The 15,549-nt window shown below is 38.6% G+C and overlaps 2 protein-coding genes across 3 annotated transcripts; one reads left to right on the top strand and one right to left on the bottom strand.

Moving 5' to 3' along the window:
- The first annotated feature begins 57 nt into the window (after positions 1-57).
- On the top strand, positions 58-5,867 carry LOC5521148 (all trans-polyprenyl-diphosphate synthase PDSS1). The gene is made up of 10 exons (XM_001640896.3): positions 58-333; positions 411-722; positions 1,175-1,268; positions 1,427-1,557; positions 2,060-2,313; positions 2,468-2,577; positions 3,652-3,732; positions 4,165-4,278; positions 4,648-4,728; positions 5,199-5,867. Exons 2-10 carry the CDS (start codon positions 421-423, stop codon positions 5,337-5,339), a joined length of 1,308 nt encoding a protein of 435 aa, XP_001640946.3. The 5' UTR covers positions 58-333; positions 411-420; the 3' UTR covers positions 5,340-5,867.
- Positions 5,868-7,307: 1,440 nt separating this feature from the next.
- Positions 7,308-14,204, bottom strand: LOC5521261 (spermatogenesis-associated serine-rich protein 2). 2 transcript variants are annotated; one of them, XM_032366493.2, is made up of 15 exons: positions 14,074-14,204; positions 13,912-13,994; positions 13,694-13,802; positions 13,429-13,481; positions 11,398-11,539; positions 10,871-11,199; positions 10,533-10,588; positions 10,401-10,459; positions 10,217-10,326; positions 10,019-10,099; positions 9,911-9,932; positions 9,527-9,837; positions 9,384-9,411; positions 8,516-9,274; positions 7,308-8,038 (listed from the first exon to the last, which is right to left on the bottom strand). In XM_032366493.2, exons 1-15 carry the CDS (start codon positions 14,102-14,104, stop codon positions 7,605-7,607), a joined length of 2,607 nt encoding a protein of 868 aa, XP_032222384.2. In that variant the 5' UTR covers positions 14,105-14,204; the 3' UTR covers positions 7,308-7,604. The 2 variants fall into 2 exon arrangements, with proteins under 2 accessions (XP_032222384.2, XP_032222385.2); XM_032366494.2 differs by having other exon boundaries at positions 13,912-13,952; positions 14,074-14,200.
- Positions 14,205-15,549: the final 1,345 nt, after the last annotated feature.

Here is a 15,549-nt window from a genome sequence, read left to right as displayed (position 1 = left end):
CTCTTCTCTCCCACCCAACCTCCCCCGCCTCGTATTCAACTGACAGATAGACAAGGAATATTCTCTAAACTTGATAATTTCTACCAAAAACGTGGGCTTTGATCCGCCCTGAGGAGCCTTCAAGTGTAGCTCAAAAAGAATGAAGGCTAATAATCTATTGATGAAACTTCTTCACGTAGTCTGAGGTAACTCTTTCTAGCTCCATGGAAACATAGAGAAAAAAGTCGTGCTTCAAATCACGATCTGTTAATGCACCGGAACCACTAATTGCAGCCCATTAGCTAATTTATTTGCTTAAAATGGAAAGGGAGCAAGCATAATAAATAAAAGAAGGTAAAGAGCATTGCCATCATTAAAATAAAAAAGGGAGCACAGAGATCGCCAGTGTAAAGTCCATATTTCTACCACAGGCTACCCGAGATGTCAAGTGTGAGAGTGCCCAAGATGGCGGCCCGGTTCTTCACGCGTTTGAAGAGCTTAGCGCCTCAACCAAAATATTGCCAAAAAGTCCGCTCAACTTATATAACTGTTCCTACAAAAAGCTCGTGTGATTCGCGGATTACACCTATTAGTTGCGCATGTGGTCATTTGCGGTATTTCAGCGCTGGAAAGAGGGTTTTCCCTTCTCGCTCTGCAAGTAGACGGTGTGTAGTGGAAAAGCGTGGTTGCATAAGACCAGTGCGCTGTTGCACGTATGGAGCAAACTCTGACAGAAATAACAGGTGATCCTCATTTTTTCGTTAAATAAGACAATGTCATTTATTATCGTTTTCCTAAAGCTCTTAATACAAGAACAACTAGATGGATTTGAATTTCGACACATCGATTGGTACTGTAGGTAATATACTTAACTTATTAGCATTACGAACAGCAAGTTTACAGAAACTCAAGATTTATTTGTTGGTCCAGGAATGTCGTTACTTGCTCTGGCTTGTTTTGTATTTTGCCAGTGAGATTTTTTTTTTTTTTTTTGGGGGGGGGGGGGGGGGGGGGGAAGGGAGGGGGGTGGTCTTTGAAAAACCTATACATCATAGGACCGACTTGCATAGGGGGTTCATGTTATAAAACACCTTTTGTAAATTAGCCTGTGTTATAGCTGGGGACCATTTGAAATCTTCTGTCCCAAAGCATGTTTTGAATTATGACTCAATCTTGTGTTTATTGTTCTATCTAGGTGTTACTCCACATCAATTGGCAGCAAGGAGTCCTATGATGCAGAAGCTAATGTGAAGCTTAGACTATCTGGACTATGTGGAAGAATAAAACATGTAAGCAAATAGTAATTATAGGTCTAACATCTTTTTTAAATGACAGATTCTATAAGATCCTATAGATCTGACAAGATTTTAATTAAGAAATCTTGCACTTTTGGCAGCTGTACACTCTTTGTCCTGTGTGCACAATTCTCATATGACTTTTTTTTCAGGAGCTGAATACATCTGTTAAAACTTTACAGAGGGTCTCCCATTATTACTTTGATGGCAAAGGAAAATATATAAGACCTAGAATAGTCTTGCTAATGGCGGCTGCTACCAACTACCATTCACACAGATCACGGTAAATATAAAGGATTCTACCACTGACATTGATCAACAGTTAAAATACATGAGTAGCACTCACACCGATCAGGGTAAATATATATATAGCAATTATATATAGTATACCACTGACATTGACATCTTTTGAGATAATTATATAAGATTCTACCACTTAAATTGATCATCATTTAATATACATGAGTACCACTCACACCGATCACAGTAATAATTTAAGACCTAAAATAGTCTTGCTAGTGAATGTAAGTTCAATATGTCACCAGGTATGGTTAACAGTGCATGATTATATTTTCTAGGATCTAAAATTTTAGAGTTTTTTAAAAACCCATATGGTTTCCTCCAAAAATATGAAAATAAATTAGATAAATTAGATTAATAATTTAATAAATTTTCATCAAAGTGATTACTGTTATCATTATTTGTAAAAGAGAAAGCCTTATTAAAGGACATCTCCAAATAATATATAGCTATCAGGGCATTAATTTGTATATCACTCTTTGTAGAGTTATTTTGCACGACCAGGAGACTGCAGCAATGATCAGCGAAATGATCCACACTGCAAGCTTAATACATGATGACGTCATAGACAGGGCAGACACCAGACGTGGCAAAGTAGCTATCAATCTTATGTATGGTGATAAAAACTGTATTCTTGCTGGAGACTATATACTCTCCCGTGTATCACTGGCTATAGCAAGATTTGGAAATGTGGAAGCTGTTAAACTATTGGCAGAAATTGTTGATGAATTAGTAAGAGGTAAATAATGTCACAAACAACAAATTGTTCAGTTTGTCAAGGTTGCAATACATGCTGTTTATTAAAAAAATGTAATTTGTATACGGTAATGACATGGAAAATATGTGATGAGAGGTGAAGTATTCTCCCTAACAAGTCCATTTGCTTTTTCAAGGTGAATTCATGCAGCTTGGTTCAAAAGAAAACCCAGACGAGAGGTTTACACATTACCTTAAGAAAACCTACAAGAAAACTGCAAGTCTTATAGCTTGCTGCTGCAAAACAGTAAGAGTAGGGTTAGATAAGGCCTGTAAACCATAGGGTTAGATAAGGCCGTAAACCATAGGGTTAGATAGGGCCTGTAAACCATAGGGTTACATAAGGCCTGTAAACCATAGGGTTAGATAAGGCCTGTAAACCATAGGGTTAGATAAGGCCTGTAAACCATAGGGTTAGTTAGGGCCTGTAAACTGTTGGGTTAGATAGGGCCTGTAAACCATAGGGTTAGATAAGGCCTGTAAACCATAGGGTTAGATTAGGCCTGTAAACTATAGGGTTAGATAAGGCCTGTAAACCATAGGGTTAGATAAGGCCTGTAAACCATAGGGTTAGATAAGGCCTGTAAACCATAAGGCCTGCGAACCAGAGGGTTAGATAAGGCCTGTAAACCAGAGGGTTAGATAAGGCCTGTAAACCATAGGGTTAGATAAGGCATGTAAACCAGAGGGTTAGATAAGGCCTGTAAACCAGAGGGTCAGATAAGGCCTGTTAACCATAGGGTTAGATAAGGCCTGCGAACCATAGGGTTAGATAAAGCCGGTAAACCATAGGGTTAGATAAGGCCTGTAAACCAGAGGGTTAGATAAGGCCTGTAAACCAGAGGGTTAGATAAGGCCTGTAAACCAGAGGGTTAGATAAGGCCTGTAAACCAGAGGGTTAGATAATGCCTGTAAACCGTAGGGTTAGATAAGGCCTGTAAACCATAGGGTTAGATAAGGCCTGTAAACCATAGGGTTAGATAAAGCCTGTAAACCAGAGTGAGCCAATCCTATACTTTTCTAATCAACATGTGGTAGAAAAAAATAGTAAATGTTAATTTTGGGTTGCTTTGTTGCTACGTAGCCTAAAGAAATAAGACTCAATGAAGCTTCTTGCAACTTCCTTGTGTATTGTCTTCCATCAGAATAAACCCGATCAGTCCTACTCCTTGGAACAGTTTATGGACCTGAAGTGTCATAACACCTTAATTTTGATATAGATCGGCACAAATTAATAGCAGATCAGCAGATTTTTAAACCATTGAATTACAGCATGGTAAATCATCGAGCCTTTTATTGGTATTATTTTTTTTATATCCAGGCAGTCTTACTAGGGGACTCACCCCCAGACATACAAGACATTGCATTCCAATATGGCAGGAATGTTGGTATAGCATTTCAGGTAAGATGTGTCTTATTGTATGTAAAGAAGTGTGGGCTGACACTCACCTATAACTCAAGCACAGGTTGCAACAGGGTTAATAATAAACAATATTAATATACTAATGTTTTTGGAGGAATGACCAATATTGAAGCAGCCCCTCATTTCTTTGAATATAGCTGTTTGCCAATATTTTGAGGCACCTTTTTGCATTCACCACATCACGTGTTATAGCGTCCAAAGAAAATATCTATGTCTTTTGTTCAAAAGAAGCTTGGGGTCCTCATGAAGCCTAAGTATTAGAACTGAGAACCCAATAAGAGCCACCTGCAGATAAGGCTCCCCATTTCTTAGTTTTAGTTTGCCAATTCATCCCATGAGTCCCAGCTACTAAACTCATTAAGCACAAGTTTGCCATGATGGATTTATGGCTCCACCTTCTGTTTTCAACAGCTTGTAGATGATGTCCTAGACTTTGTATCCAGCAAACAAGAGATGGGTAAAGCCACTGCAGCAGACCTTAAACTTGGACTAGCTACTGCTCCAGTGTTGTTTGCATGTGAAAAGGCTAGTATAAATTACATTTTAAAATCAAAGGCTACCTGAGCCACCTATGTAATGGACTAGCTACTGCTCCATTGTTGTTTGCATGCGAAAAGCCTAGTATAAATTTCAATTTTACAATCAAAGGCTATGTGAGCCAGCTATATAGTTTTAATTTTCACAATAAAGTTTAATTTTTGCTGACATAAAGATTTTCCTATACATCCCTTTATAAACCACTGACAGTAGCCTTTGGCTACCTGTGGAACCATTTGTTTGTAAGAATTTTGAATTTAAAGTATTGATTGGGGGGATTTGTGGAAAGGATAATTTGTGATAGGAAACACGCATTGATTTAAAAGATCGCTTGTACTAAGATGATTATCCTTATAGTTCCCTGATCTGAACTCTTTGGTGATGCGGCGTTTTAAAGAGCCTGGTGATGTAGAGCAAGCATTTGATGCTGTCTATCAGGTTAGTGATGTGATCCAGGGGATTGGGGACTCCTTAAAAAGTCACATATACTTGTCTTGAAAAGATAGCAAATATTGCATAGCCACAGAAATTTTACCCCTTAACTATTGTTTCGTTAGGTTTCAAAGACTAATGTTACATGTTTCAAAATGTAATTAACCCACAAATGATATTCTTTTAGTGAATCAATCTATTTCTTGTGCTGGACCAGCTTGAGACAACTTAAGAGGAACCGCTGACTGAAAAGAAGGCCCTAAGGGATAGCACTTGTGCAAATTCCACACCCTAAGGGATAGCACTTGTGCAAATTCCACACACTAAGGGATAGCACTTGGGCTAGCCTCATCCCCAGGTTGCGCGTCAGATTTTTATGACGTCTTGATTTCCGTGTTTGCTACTGACTTCTATTAGCATGGTAAATGCAGAATTACCCTCACTCAATAGAATTTGCCTATTCCTTTCTATTTCAGAGTGATGGGATCTCACGAACATACGACCTCGCTAATCAGTACGCCAAAGAGGCCTTGCGTCAAGTCAACAAACTCGACTCCTCCCCTGAGCGTCAAGCAATCATCAACATAACACACAAAATATTGAACAGAAGAAACTAGCGCATGTTAGCACCGCTATTCTATTGCGAGGACCGCCATATTGAACAGAAGAAACTAGGGTATTCCCGTAACATCCCTCCATCTGTTTCACACTACAAACACAGCTGGCGCCAAAGTATGCATCGGGTTTTTATCGGAGTCACCAGAACAACAACCATTTTTATCCACTTTTCAAATGGAGATATCAAGAAATTGTGCGAAAATTAATAACATTATATGAAGACCATTTCCTCGTTCGCCATTTCGAAAACGCCTGAGCACCGTGAAAACTAAAAGCCGTTACCATCAGAAGCCTCTATTCCGTGTGGTTTTCGCCAGCTTATCATAGAGAGCCTGTAAGAAAAGGAGTGAAAGAAAAGGGCAATACATTGGGTACAATACTAGTTTAAATTTTGCTGTAAGACATTTTAATTCAAAAGCTAAAAGAGATTGGTTATCGAATGTAAAGACAATTTTCCTTGTAATATAAAACCATTGCTTTTTATTTATGTCCACACTTAAGATTTATAATAAATACAAGATAATTAATATACTATTTTTATTTTGCGGTATAAGAATCCCAAGAATTTTCTCCGTCCAGATGCACGGGTCTGCGCAGTTTGACAGTTTGCTTCAGGGACATCGGGGAGGATTTTATTGTGCCACGCGCGCTACTTCTAAACACTTTCTAATAAGGAGCTTGCGCTAAGAGATCACGCTTTTGAATTTCGTCAATGAAATCTGGCCTGGTATTATCAGTATAAGTTCTTATGGACCAGCTCGTCCCAGACCCCCAGCTGCCTCACGGTTCATTTTTAAATGGAAACCCGGTAAGAACACCTAGGACCTAGACTGGAAAAAGATGTTCGGAGTATGTATTTTCTTTAGGGTCTCTCCAAGGGGGTATTCGGGAATCGAAGACGGCGACGTAAACCCAGGAGTTTTGAGAGGACGGCAAAGGGAAGTATACTGTCGGCCCTTTAGATACTGGCTAAATAATATATTTTTTTTTAGTTCTAGACTGAAAAGAGCCAATTGCACTAACTGATCACGTGACATTTGAGTGTCAAACCATAGTCAAACTCAAGCCAAAATAAACAGTGCTACCTAGTCACGTGATCTGTTAGTGCAAGTCCTGTACGAAGGAAATTATATGCGATTAGATTTCGTACCAAACCACAAAAACCCACATGCATCAGCTAGAAGCATTATTAGCTATTATGTTTGCCAAAGATCAGATCGATCGCACGCTTTGAAGGAGCTTCTAAACGGGCTTTTATTGGAACTAATGTTTCATACAAAAACCAGCGACCAAACGTTAACCCATTGACACCTCAACCGGCCTTGAGAAGTACCCACAACAAAAAACATTCATAATGAAGATGAATATACTAAGGCATCGGTCTAAGGAATAAATGGTCTTGAAGATATGCTTCAAACCAAGGTGATAAAACAACAGAGTAAACTCAACAAAACGCTCAGAATACCACACAAGGGAGAGACACAATTCAGGCCAACCCAAATACCTTTATTCTAATTCTCCGAGTCCATTTCCATGGCTTCAAAACACTTCTGGAATGATCTTGTTGCCATTACAGATTGCAAAGCATTCGTCCGGAGAGATTGACGGAAAAAACGACATGAAATGAGCAGTCAACACCCACAGTTGGACAGTTTTCACCCCAACCTCAAACAAATCAATTCCAGGTTATATCCCCATGAATTCACATTTGCTCGCAAACACATCCATAGCACAGCACGAATCCACAGCACTCAGTTATTAGGAAATCTGTGAAATCTCAAATCCCAGCGTAGTCCCTGCCGATCTGTTTTGGTATTGACTACGAGACACGATGGGGGTTCGGGTGACGATCTACGCATTAACAGGGGATAACAGCACTCCCTTAAAAAGGACCGGGTCTTGATACACAAGAAATAATGGGGATTCAATGAACGTTATTTTTCACTGAAAAAAAAAATCACAACAGATAAACGTCATTGTGGTGTTTTATTTGAAAGCAGTATGTTGTGTTGATGTTTTGCAATTTTTTTCATGCCAATGAGTGAAAACCACATTCCATAAACCGATTTCCAGTTATATCAAAATGTGCAATTTTACCATAAGTAATCTGTTAGAAGCGGCGAACATAAAACATTTTAATAAAATTTGATATCTGATTCCATAATATTGACTGACCCTGATAAAGAGCGCGTTAAGAATGAATATATATATATTTTTTGTCAAAATTCGCTTTTGATAAATTTAGCTATACAAAGGAGCGGATATCATCTCTCTATTATACTATCTTCGTGTGCATGCTCAGTAGCAAAGCCATTGACAAGTGGTTTGTCAGTTCTGACCTCCTTCTCGTCAAAGGTGGTCGTGTGGTGCCCGTTCACTATAATCTCCGGCGCTACTGTCTTGGCGTCGCTCGATTTGGTGCTAGCGATCTTGACGGCGTCGGTGTCGTCTAAACCGTTGAGATCGGTCACGTGATCAACCCCGTTGCTCGTCCCGTTCATACCCTTGTACTGCGGGTCATGTTGCGGGTTGTCCCGTGGTGGTTTTGAGCCCCGGCCGCTTTTGTTCTGGTTGCGTCGCCGGTTCTGTTGGCGCTGAGGAAGCGGATCCTCTACTTTCCCGTCTTTCGCATTATCGGGTTTTTCCTCTACTTGAGGCGTCTCCTCGACCAAGGGACGAGCAGCGGAGCCTTTTTGTGCTGAGGTGGAGGAAAAAAAGGTTGATTTTTTTTAAACCCTAACACCAACACCTCAATAAATGTGTAACTGCAACATGACTGCATGTATACTAATCCCCTTTTAAATCTCATTCGGGATGGCCTTTTGCATTAGAATATGTGAGGGAAGGAACATAGCCTTCTCGCAGGCGGTATTCGGTGTTATTATTGCGGAAAACCCTCTCCGTTATCGATGATCGGGCACCATCTCACGTGGGCGTCCGTTTTTGCGCTCGCTTGGATAGGATACCAAAACGGCTTAGGGCTTCAAAATATGAGAAAGGGTTATATATAAAGACATTGGAAAGATAAGGTTCAAGCACCACCATTGTTTTTAAAAATACCAAATATGCTATTGACATGTTTTGATGACTCAGAGTCAATTTATTAGTCTGCAACATCAAAACATGTAGCAGAGGATTTACAATAGATGGTGGACGCAAAATAAAGCATTCTTACCTTGGGAGTTCGAGTTATGTTTTCTCTGTGAGTTGTTCAGATCTTTCTGCTGTGAATCAGGTCTTCTACGGGGACTCCGGGGACCCGGTTTATTCTGCTTCTCTTCTTTCTGTTTTTGTTTATCAAGTAATTCCTCCTTCCCCTCTGTATCCCCCTTGGGCTTTTGCTGAGATTTATCCTTCCCCTCTTTATCCCCCTTGGGCCTGCTCTGTGATTGCTCTTTTCCTTCGGTATCCCGCTTGGGCTTACTCTGTGATTCCTCAATTCGCTTGGGACCCCTCTTGGTCTTACTGTTGGATTCACTACAGTGACTCCCCCCCTTGGGATTATTTTGAGACTCAATATTATGCTGGGTACCCCCCTTTGGCTTATTGTGGGCCTCACTCGAATGGGTACCACCTCTGTGCTTTTTCTGTGACTCCTGATTCCGCTTGGTGTCTCCCTCGAGTATATTTCTAAAATCGACTTTGTTGTCTTGACTCCCTTCATCAGAAGGTTTGGCCTCTTTCGTGCCTGCTGAGACTTCTGCACTACGGGCCCTTCTATTCCGTTGCCGCCTTTTGGGTTTTTCGAGATCTTTATTCTCCCTTGCAGCTTCTCCACCCGGCTTTCCTTGAAACTGTTGTTTTGTATTTGGATGGACATACGGTGCCTTGTTATCCATGGGCAAGGCAGGTTTAATATGGTGGCTCTTGTTCTGAGAGTGATCTGATTCATGTGGTTTATTCCAAGGCTTGCTAGATGATGAGGCTCTAGAACCTTGAAAAAAATGTACCATTTAAGAGAATCTTGATTAGCTTGGTTTACAAAAAAAATGAGATGAAGGGCAAAGCAATTAAGCATCACAGTAGTACTGTAATGTATATACCTTTGGAGTCACTTGGTTTCTCTACTCCCTGGAAAAGAAATACAAACTAATTTTTAAAACCTCTTCTCAAAAACTTCTTTTTCCACTAAAGATAAGAGGTAAACAACTGTGAAAAGGTATGATGAAATTTGATTTGCACAAACCTGCTTTTTAAGAGCTTGTTTTAGTCGAACATGCATTTCTGCAGTTTCTTGAAGGAATGACGACTTTGGTGGCTCCTCAACCCTGATTGCATTAGCTGTAGTTGTAGAGGCTGTACTTGTAGTTGATGTAGGTGATGTTGTGGTGTCTATCAGGGTTGTTGTGTTGTGGGCAGTTTGAGATGAAGTGATGGATGCAGGAGTTGGTAATTCAATGGGTGGCTTGGGTGTGTTTGATATTTTGTTATGAGGTTGTGGCAGGGTGTTTACATGGTTAAGAACAGTAGGTGTGTAGTTGTGCTTTATTGGGACCACTAGAAAAGAAAAAATAGACCTTTACGACCAAAAAAAAAAACAATATTAAAAATCAGGGGAATTCATGCTTACCTTGTCCATAAGTGTTGATTAGCTGTCAATCAAAAACAATAGATAAATAAGTGACAAAGAAACATATATTATCCAGTGTAAGATGAAACTGATAATCAAATAACTTACCTTTAACATTTCTTCCTCATCACAGACAAATCTAGTTGTTTGAGCCAACTCTTCATCCAACTTCCTCTGTCCAACAAAACTCTATAATTTGTATAAAACAAAAATGCAAGATTTTATTGGATATTTAAGAGCTCAAGTTTACAGATGTGAACAAACAAAATATTGCAGCACAAAAATATTTTATTTTTGTCATTTCACCTTGATGTCAGCTCTGAGAAGGACAACTTGCTCATCACCCATAGTTCCTGCTCTTTCAGCCTTTAGCTTTAGTGCTGAGGCATCCTCAAGCCTTTCCTCCAACAGATGCACTAAAATAAACCCATCATCATCAATGACATCCTTCAAGGAACATGGTTCTAGAAAAAAATCAACCCATCCATACCTGATTGCACTTTGAATTCTTCTAATTCCTTGACAAGGGCCGCCTCCCTCTCACAAAGACTAAAAACAAAAGTGAAATAAATCAATGATATCATTTTATACCCTATATCTTGAAATTGCAATTCATGCATACCATTTTCTGAGTGTATTGAATGTTGATGAAATTCGCTTCAATGAACTTTCACATTCCTAAGTGAAAAAAAATAACAACCTTCAGGTTTGGTTTATAAAATATTATCCAGAATCAGATAAATGTCTGAAACATTGTCAATGCAATACAAATCCTTTCAATTATAGAATAATTAAAGTGCCCATAAACAATTAAAGAATACAAGGATAACAATATAAACATCCTCCTCAATTCCTAGAAATTCTTTAACCTTGAAGAAAATATAATAATCCATAACAGAATAAATCATAAAAAATATTGTTTGAATATGAAAGGGGATCCTTTTGCCTTTAGCAGCATACCTCTTCCAATATAACATTGTATCTTGCCAAAGAAAAAGTAGAACGTGACAAGTCTTTGATAGTTTTTTTCAGTGTTTCGTGGTGGTGTGAGTTGTTGGGTGTTACAGGCTGCTCAGGTTTGGACACATATTTCTTGGCATTCTTATGCTGTGCAGATGATGGATGTAGTTTTGCTGTGTGCTCTGGTGACGACTGGAACTCATTATGTGAGGCTATCAGGTCAGACAGCCCAGAAGTCTCAGAGCTTGATGGGGATGGTGGAGCAAGTGAGGCAACAGCCTCGGTAGATTTAAGGTCCAGTAATAGGTTTTCTGTACTTTCTGTTTCATCTATAAAAATGGAAAAAATATTGGTGAGTTTTCAACTTCAACCAGAAGCTATATTTTGATTCTGCAAACAGAAAACATTACACAATAATAAGCTACAATATAAAGGCCTGGTTATTTAATAGAAAACAATGAAAATGGTTGTTACTTTGTGAATCTAGTGCATTAAAAGCATCTATTGTGAACATTGACTTGTAGTACCTTGAGCTTGTGAAGAGGTTGCTCCATTTGACAAACTTGAGTCATCAAAATCATTTGCTTGGCCTTCCTTTGTGGTCTCTTCCTTAGACGCTTCCTTGTTATTTAGTTTCTTCTTATTTCGCTTTTTCTTGCTACTACCATTCTACAAAACAATCCATAGTTCAGGAAAACTTAGCCTTCCCTCTCAACGTTCAAGAGTGTAGAAAGGCAAAGAAGGTTGGCTGATGTTAGCTAGGCGACATTTTAAGGGGGATAGGGAATTGCAGAAATGGAACATCCCCTGTTTACCAATGAATGCAGTTGCAATCATTAATCACAAGCAAATGGGGAAAGGGTGAGCTATCAAAACATCATTTATAATCAAATATGTTAGGGCATAATTTGTGCGTTTCCTTATCCTGATTTCCTACAAAGTAAGATCCTTGCATTTTAAGAGTCATAATGTGTAAAAAGACATTGAACAAATAAAGTGTCTCATCAACATTTATTGGCTAAAAATTAACAAAATGGTTAGAACCCTATTAAATTCATGATCTTCAGTCAGTATAAGCACACACTTCTAAATAAGCACACACTCACAAATTAAAGTGCCTGATCAGGCCAAAAAAGAATAGCAAACCAAATTCATGATCTTCAGTATACCCCTTACCCTTCTGCTAGTTCTCTGCAAAAAAAACTTGTCAATTTAAGAGGTAAATAAATGCACTTGACTCCACTGGAAACTTAAGATTTGTTGAAGAAGATAGAAATGAGTTCACAAAGTACTTCTAGTGTCCAATGAGTAAGTGACCTGGCAGTGTCAGGATAACCCAATAAGAGGACAGTGAGATTGTACCTGAAAGGGCCCTATCATGAAGGCTCAAGAGGATGCTAATGTCATCCTAAATCTCTTTCTCATTGTCAAATGTCAATCTTAATTTTATCATTTCCTGAGTCTGAGTCACCCACCCACTGGATCTGCATGCCATAATTTCTCGAATGAGCCATGTGCCGCTAATTTAATTTTATATGTCCCAGGCGAAACGGTTATTCGGGGAGGGGCTTATTCTACATTTCTTCTTAGATGAGGCGCTTACTTAGGGAGGCACTTATTCAAGCGATTGCAGTATTTTAACAAAAACTATCGTTTTGAATTGGTAATCATTTCAGACAGTTGTAAAAGTCACCTAGTTGTATTCAGCTGCAACGTAACAGCTGGGAATTTGTCAATAAAATAAATATTATTTACCAAGCTGAATCATCACTTTATCATCCTTAAAATGCCTAACCATTCTATACACTAAAAACTAAAACATTTTTAATCTAAGAAAAAATTCAAATTCAGAAAACCGTTTGCGAGAAAAATTATAGAAACTTTTAAACTGCACTCCAACTATTTACATAATATAATTCATATGGTACGCTACTCTAGTATTATTCTCACTACTATTGTAGCATTGCAATCTATTTATTTCAATACTTAAAAAATACAAAAAAGATTTTTGCAAGGGGTATCAAGAATAATAATTGATAAGTGGCAGAATTATTTATTTAGAGTTTTAACATAGTATTCATGGCAACTCTTTTCAACTTGCAAAGAATGTGAGTGAAGATTTATGTCAATGTCAAAGTACAAGTGTGTTTCTTTCTCGGAAAAATATTCTGTTATCTTTTCAACGACAAGTTAACTCCTCAAGAAGAAAATAAGAGGTGACTTAGGACAGGTCTTAATCAAAAACAAAATGGTGCAACATTGACAACGATATAAACAACTTTTAGCCACGTCGAAAGGCCATAAAGATTTTGTTTATATAAACCAAAAAAAAGGCAAAATGCAATTAAGGACTAATCCTAGGATAAATGCCAAATGTGTTTAGTAGGGATGATTTTTCTGGAATATTACAAAATAAAGGTCTCTTTTTTGCATATCTTTTATGAGGTGAGCTACGCATAGTGGTTGTAAATATTTCATGATGAACGCTCGAATGTCGTGACGGAGACGATCGATCTCACAGAATTGATCTCGCGTACCAAAATGTAAGAGTTACAAACCTTGTTTTTCTTCCCTTGAAAACTCCATGTTTGAAGCACTTCTTCATCTTCGCCTGCGGCAAGACATAAAAATTAACTTGACATCAAACTTACGAGTTCTTCGCCGGGCTAGAATTGCAGGCAGTTACATAAGCTTAAGCATCTGGACGTAAAAAGATCGAGGCAAACTTTCTCTTTATTAATTGCGAATCTTAACTAATCCAATTCTCATAAAGACACAAACGAGATAACATTAAGATATCGTATTCAACTAGTAGTAGCTTACCTCGAGAAAATATAGAAATCGCAGCCTCTACGTTGTAGTCCACGGATTGCAAGACCAAAAGAATGTCGTTCTTGCTTCTAGAAGAGACTGCGCCATACACGAAATCAACCTACAAAAAAGCCAGCGCAAACTAAGCACTTTTTCCAAATTTGTTCTCTCCCCTTCGCTAATTCAAAAATAAACAATACAGACTTTCCAAGGGAAGATATGCGACCTACTTTAGACTTCACATTTTCCCCGTTCTGCTGTCTGGAAATATCTGCAAAAACATGTCCATTCTCACAGTCAAGGATTCTGCTATCTGCAAAGACAAACAAAATATCTACAAATCTAAATACCTTACACAGACAGGAACATTTTACAGGTGAGACGACACTTACGTAGTTTTGAAGAGTTGGATTTTGCCGACATAATAAACTCCGTCGTACCCTGTTACTGGTTACAGCGGCAGAGAAAACTGGAGAACTTGAAAGTCTATATCTCTCACTAATTGATCAAAATATATACTCTCCTTAACGACTTGAATGGAGAATTAATGTAAATCGTGTTTAATGTAAACGTGTATACTATTTCTGAATGGGTCAAATTCAAACGTTCAGCTCAGATTTTTAGTTAAAACAAAAACAAGATCAGGACCATGGCATTTGGTAGGTACAGTAGAAAAAAAAATAGAAAAAATAGTACGATGCTGTTTTTCTTTCATAATTGATCAATTATTGTTTTCTCATAAGTCAGACAACTTCAAGGGTCGGCACACGAAATCGACTGCGAGCTCGCGCCGCACTCCAATCCCCGCCTCCCATTGTTTACCAGCCAATCAGAATTTCTCATAATTTTCTTCAAATGAAAACAAACAAATCCTACGAAAAAAGTTATAGAATCTTTAAATTACAGTAAACAACTCCAGATAATACCGATACCTTTTTTAAAGCGCGTTCTTTGAACAATACTTATGTTTTTTTTATAATTCCATTACGTAAAGCTGTATTACTCCTTCAAATAGTGCAAAAATAAAATAATTCTGATTCTTAAAAATTGCGCAATCAAGAATCGAGAAAGTGTATGCACATTATACAAGAAAGTTAGTTGTTCGAAACACCCCTATCATCTGATAAGTACTCAGTATTCAGTGTGTTCAATCGTGGACAACAGAGAACCGTTGTTGTTGAGAAGATGAAGAAATAGAGCTAATGAGTGATATATACCATTGTCTGTCATTCTGGGTCAAGTTGACGGCGTGAAATATGATGTCATCGTAATGTCGTGGGCGGTCATGGTTACTACGTAACGCCAATACACAGCATACGCAGCACGGACACAGACCTCGGATTGCGTCAGTAATGGACTTTTGTTTATTGGGGATGCTAGAGGGCTAAGGGCGTTTGCAAGGCCGCGCGTAGGTGCCCAGCTGGGCAGAGTCAATAACGTTCAGCATTTCAGTTACAAGAACGTTCAGCATTTCACCAACTTCTAATAACAAGCCGCTCTAAAAGCAGATGGGTTTTAAAACTCAGAAACAAGTTTGTTTATGTTAGCGACCTAAAGTATTATTGTTAAGGAAGGTTCATTTTTTATTCAGGGGGGGGGATACTGTGCTGTGTGTGGGGGGGGGGGGGGGGGGGGGCTCGAAAATTTCCGAGGTCTAAAGGGGGTTGTCGAAAGTGTTTGGATTTTAAAAGGGGGATCACTGATTTCTTTGGGTGTCGTCTCTAGGCATGTGTAGATTGTGCTAGTAAATTTGGGAAAAGTTGCTTGAAAAGATTGCCAAAAGTTGCTCTAAAAATTGCTAATATATCCCACAAAGTTGCCACCAGAAATTAAAAAAGTTGCTCGCTCTCTAGAGTCGTTTGTTCTAG

This window comes from Nematostella vectensis, chromosome 2 (assembly GCF_932526225.1).
Source record: "Nematostella vectensis chromosome 2, jaNemVect1.1, whole genome shotgun sequence".
Taxonomy (NCBI): domain Eukaryota; kingdom Metazoa; phylum Cnidaria; class Anthozoa; order Actiniaria; family Edwardsiidae; genus Nematostella; species Nematostella vectensis.
The sequence above is the reverse complement of the archived record's forward strand: the minus strand, read 5'-3'. Positions and strand labels throughout refer to the sequence as shown.

Bases quoted from the DNA above. Each gene is read 5' to 3' on its own strand.
- LOC5521261 (XM_032366493.2), bottom strand. From the start codon at position 14,104: ATGTCGGCAAAATCCAACTCTTCAAAACTAC. The intron at 10,460-10,532 runs GTATGCATGAAT...TTTTGTTTTTAG, and splicing joins TTCAATACACTCAGAAAATG to TCTTTGTGAGAGGGAGGCGG. The intron at 9,838-9,910 runs GTAAGCATGAAT...TTTCTTTTCTAG, and splicing joins AATCAACACTTATGGACAAG to TGGTCCCAATAAAGCACAAC.
- LOC5521148 (XM_001640896.3), top strand. From the start codon at position 421: ATGTCAAGTGTGAGAGTGCCCAAGATGGCGGCCCGGTTCTTCACGCGT. The intron at 723-1,174 runs GTGATCCTCATT...TGTTCTATCTAG, and splicing joins AACTCTGACAGAAATAACAG to GTGTTACTCCACATCAATTG. The intron at 1,269-1,426 runs GTAAGCAAATAG...CTTTTTTTTCAG, and splicing joins TATGTGGAAGAATAAAACAT to GAGCTGAATACATCTGTTAA.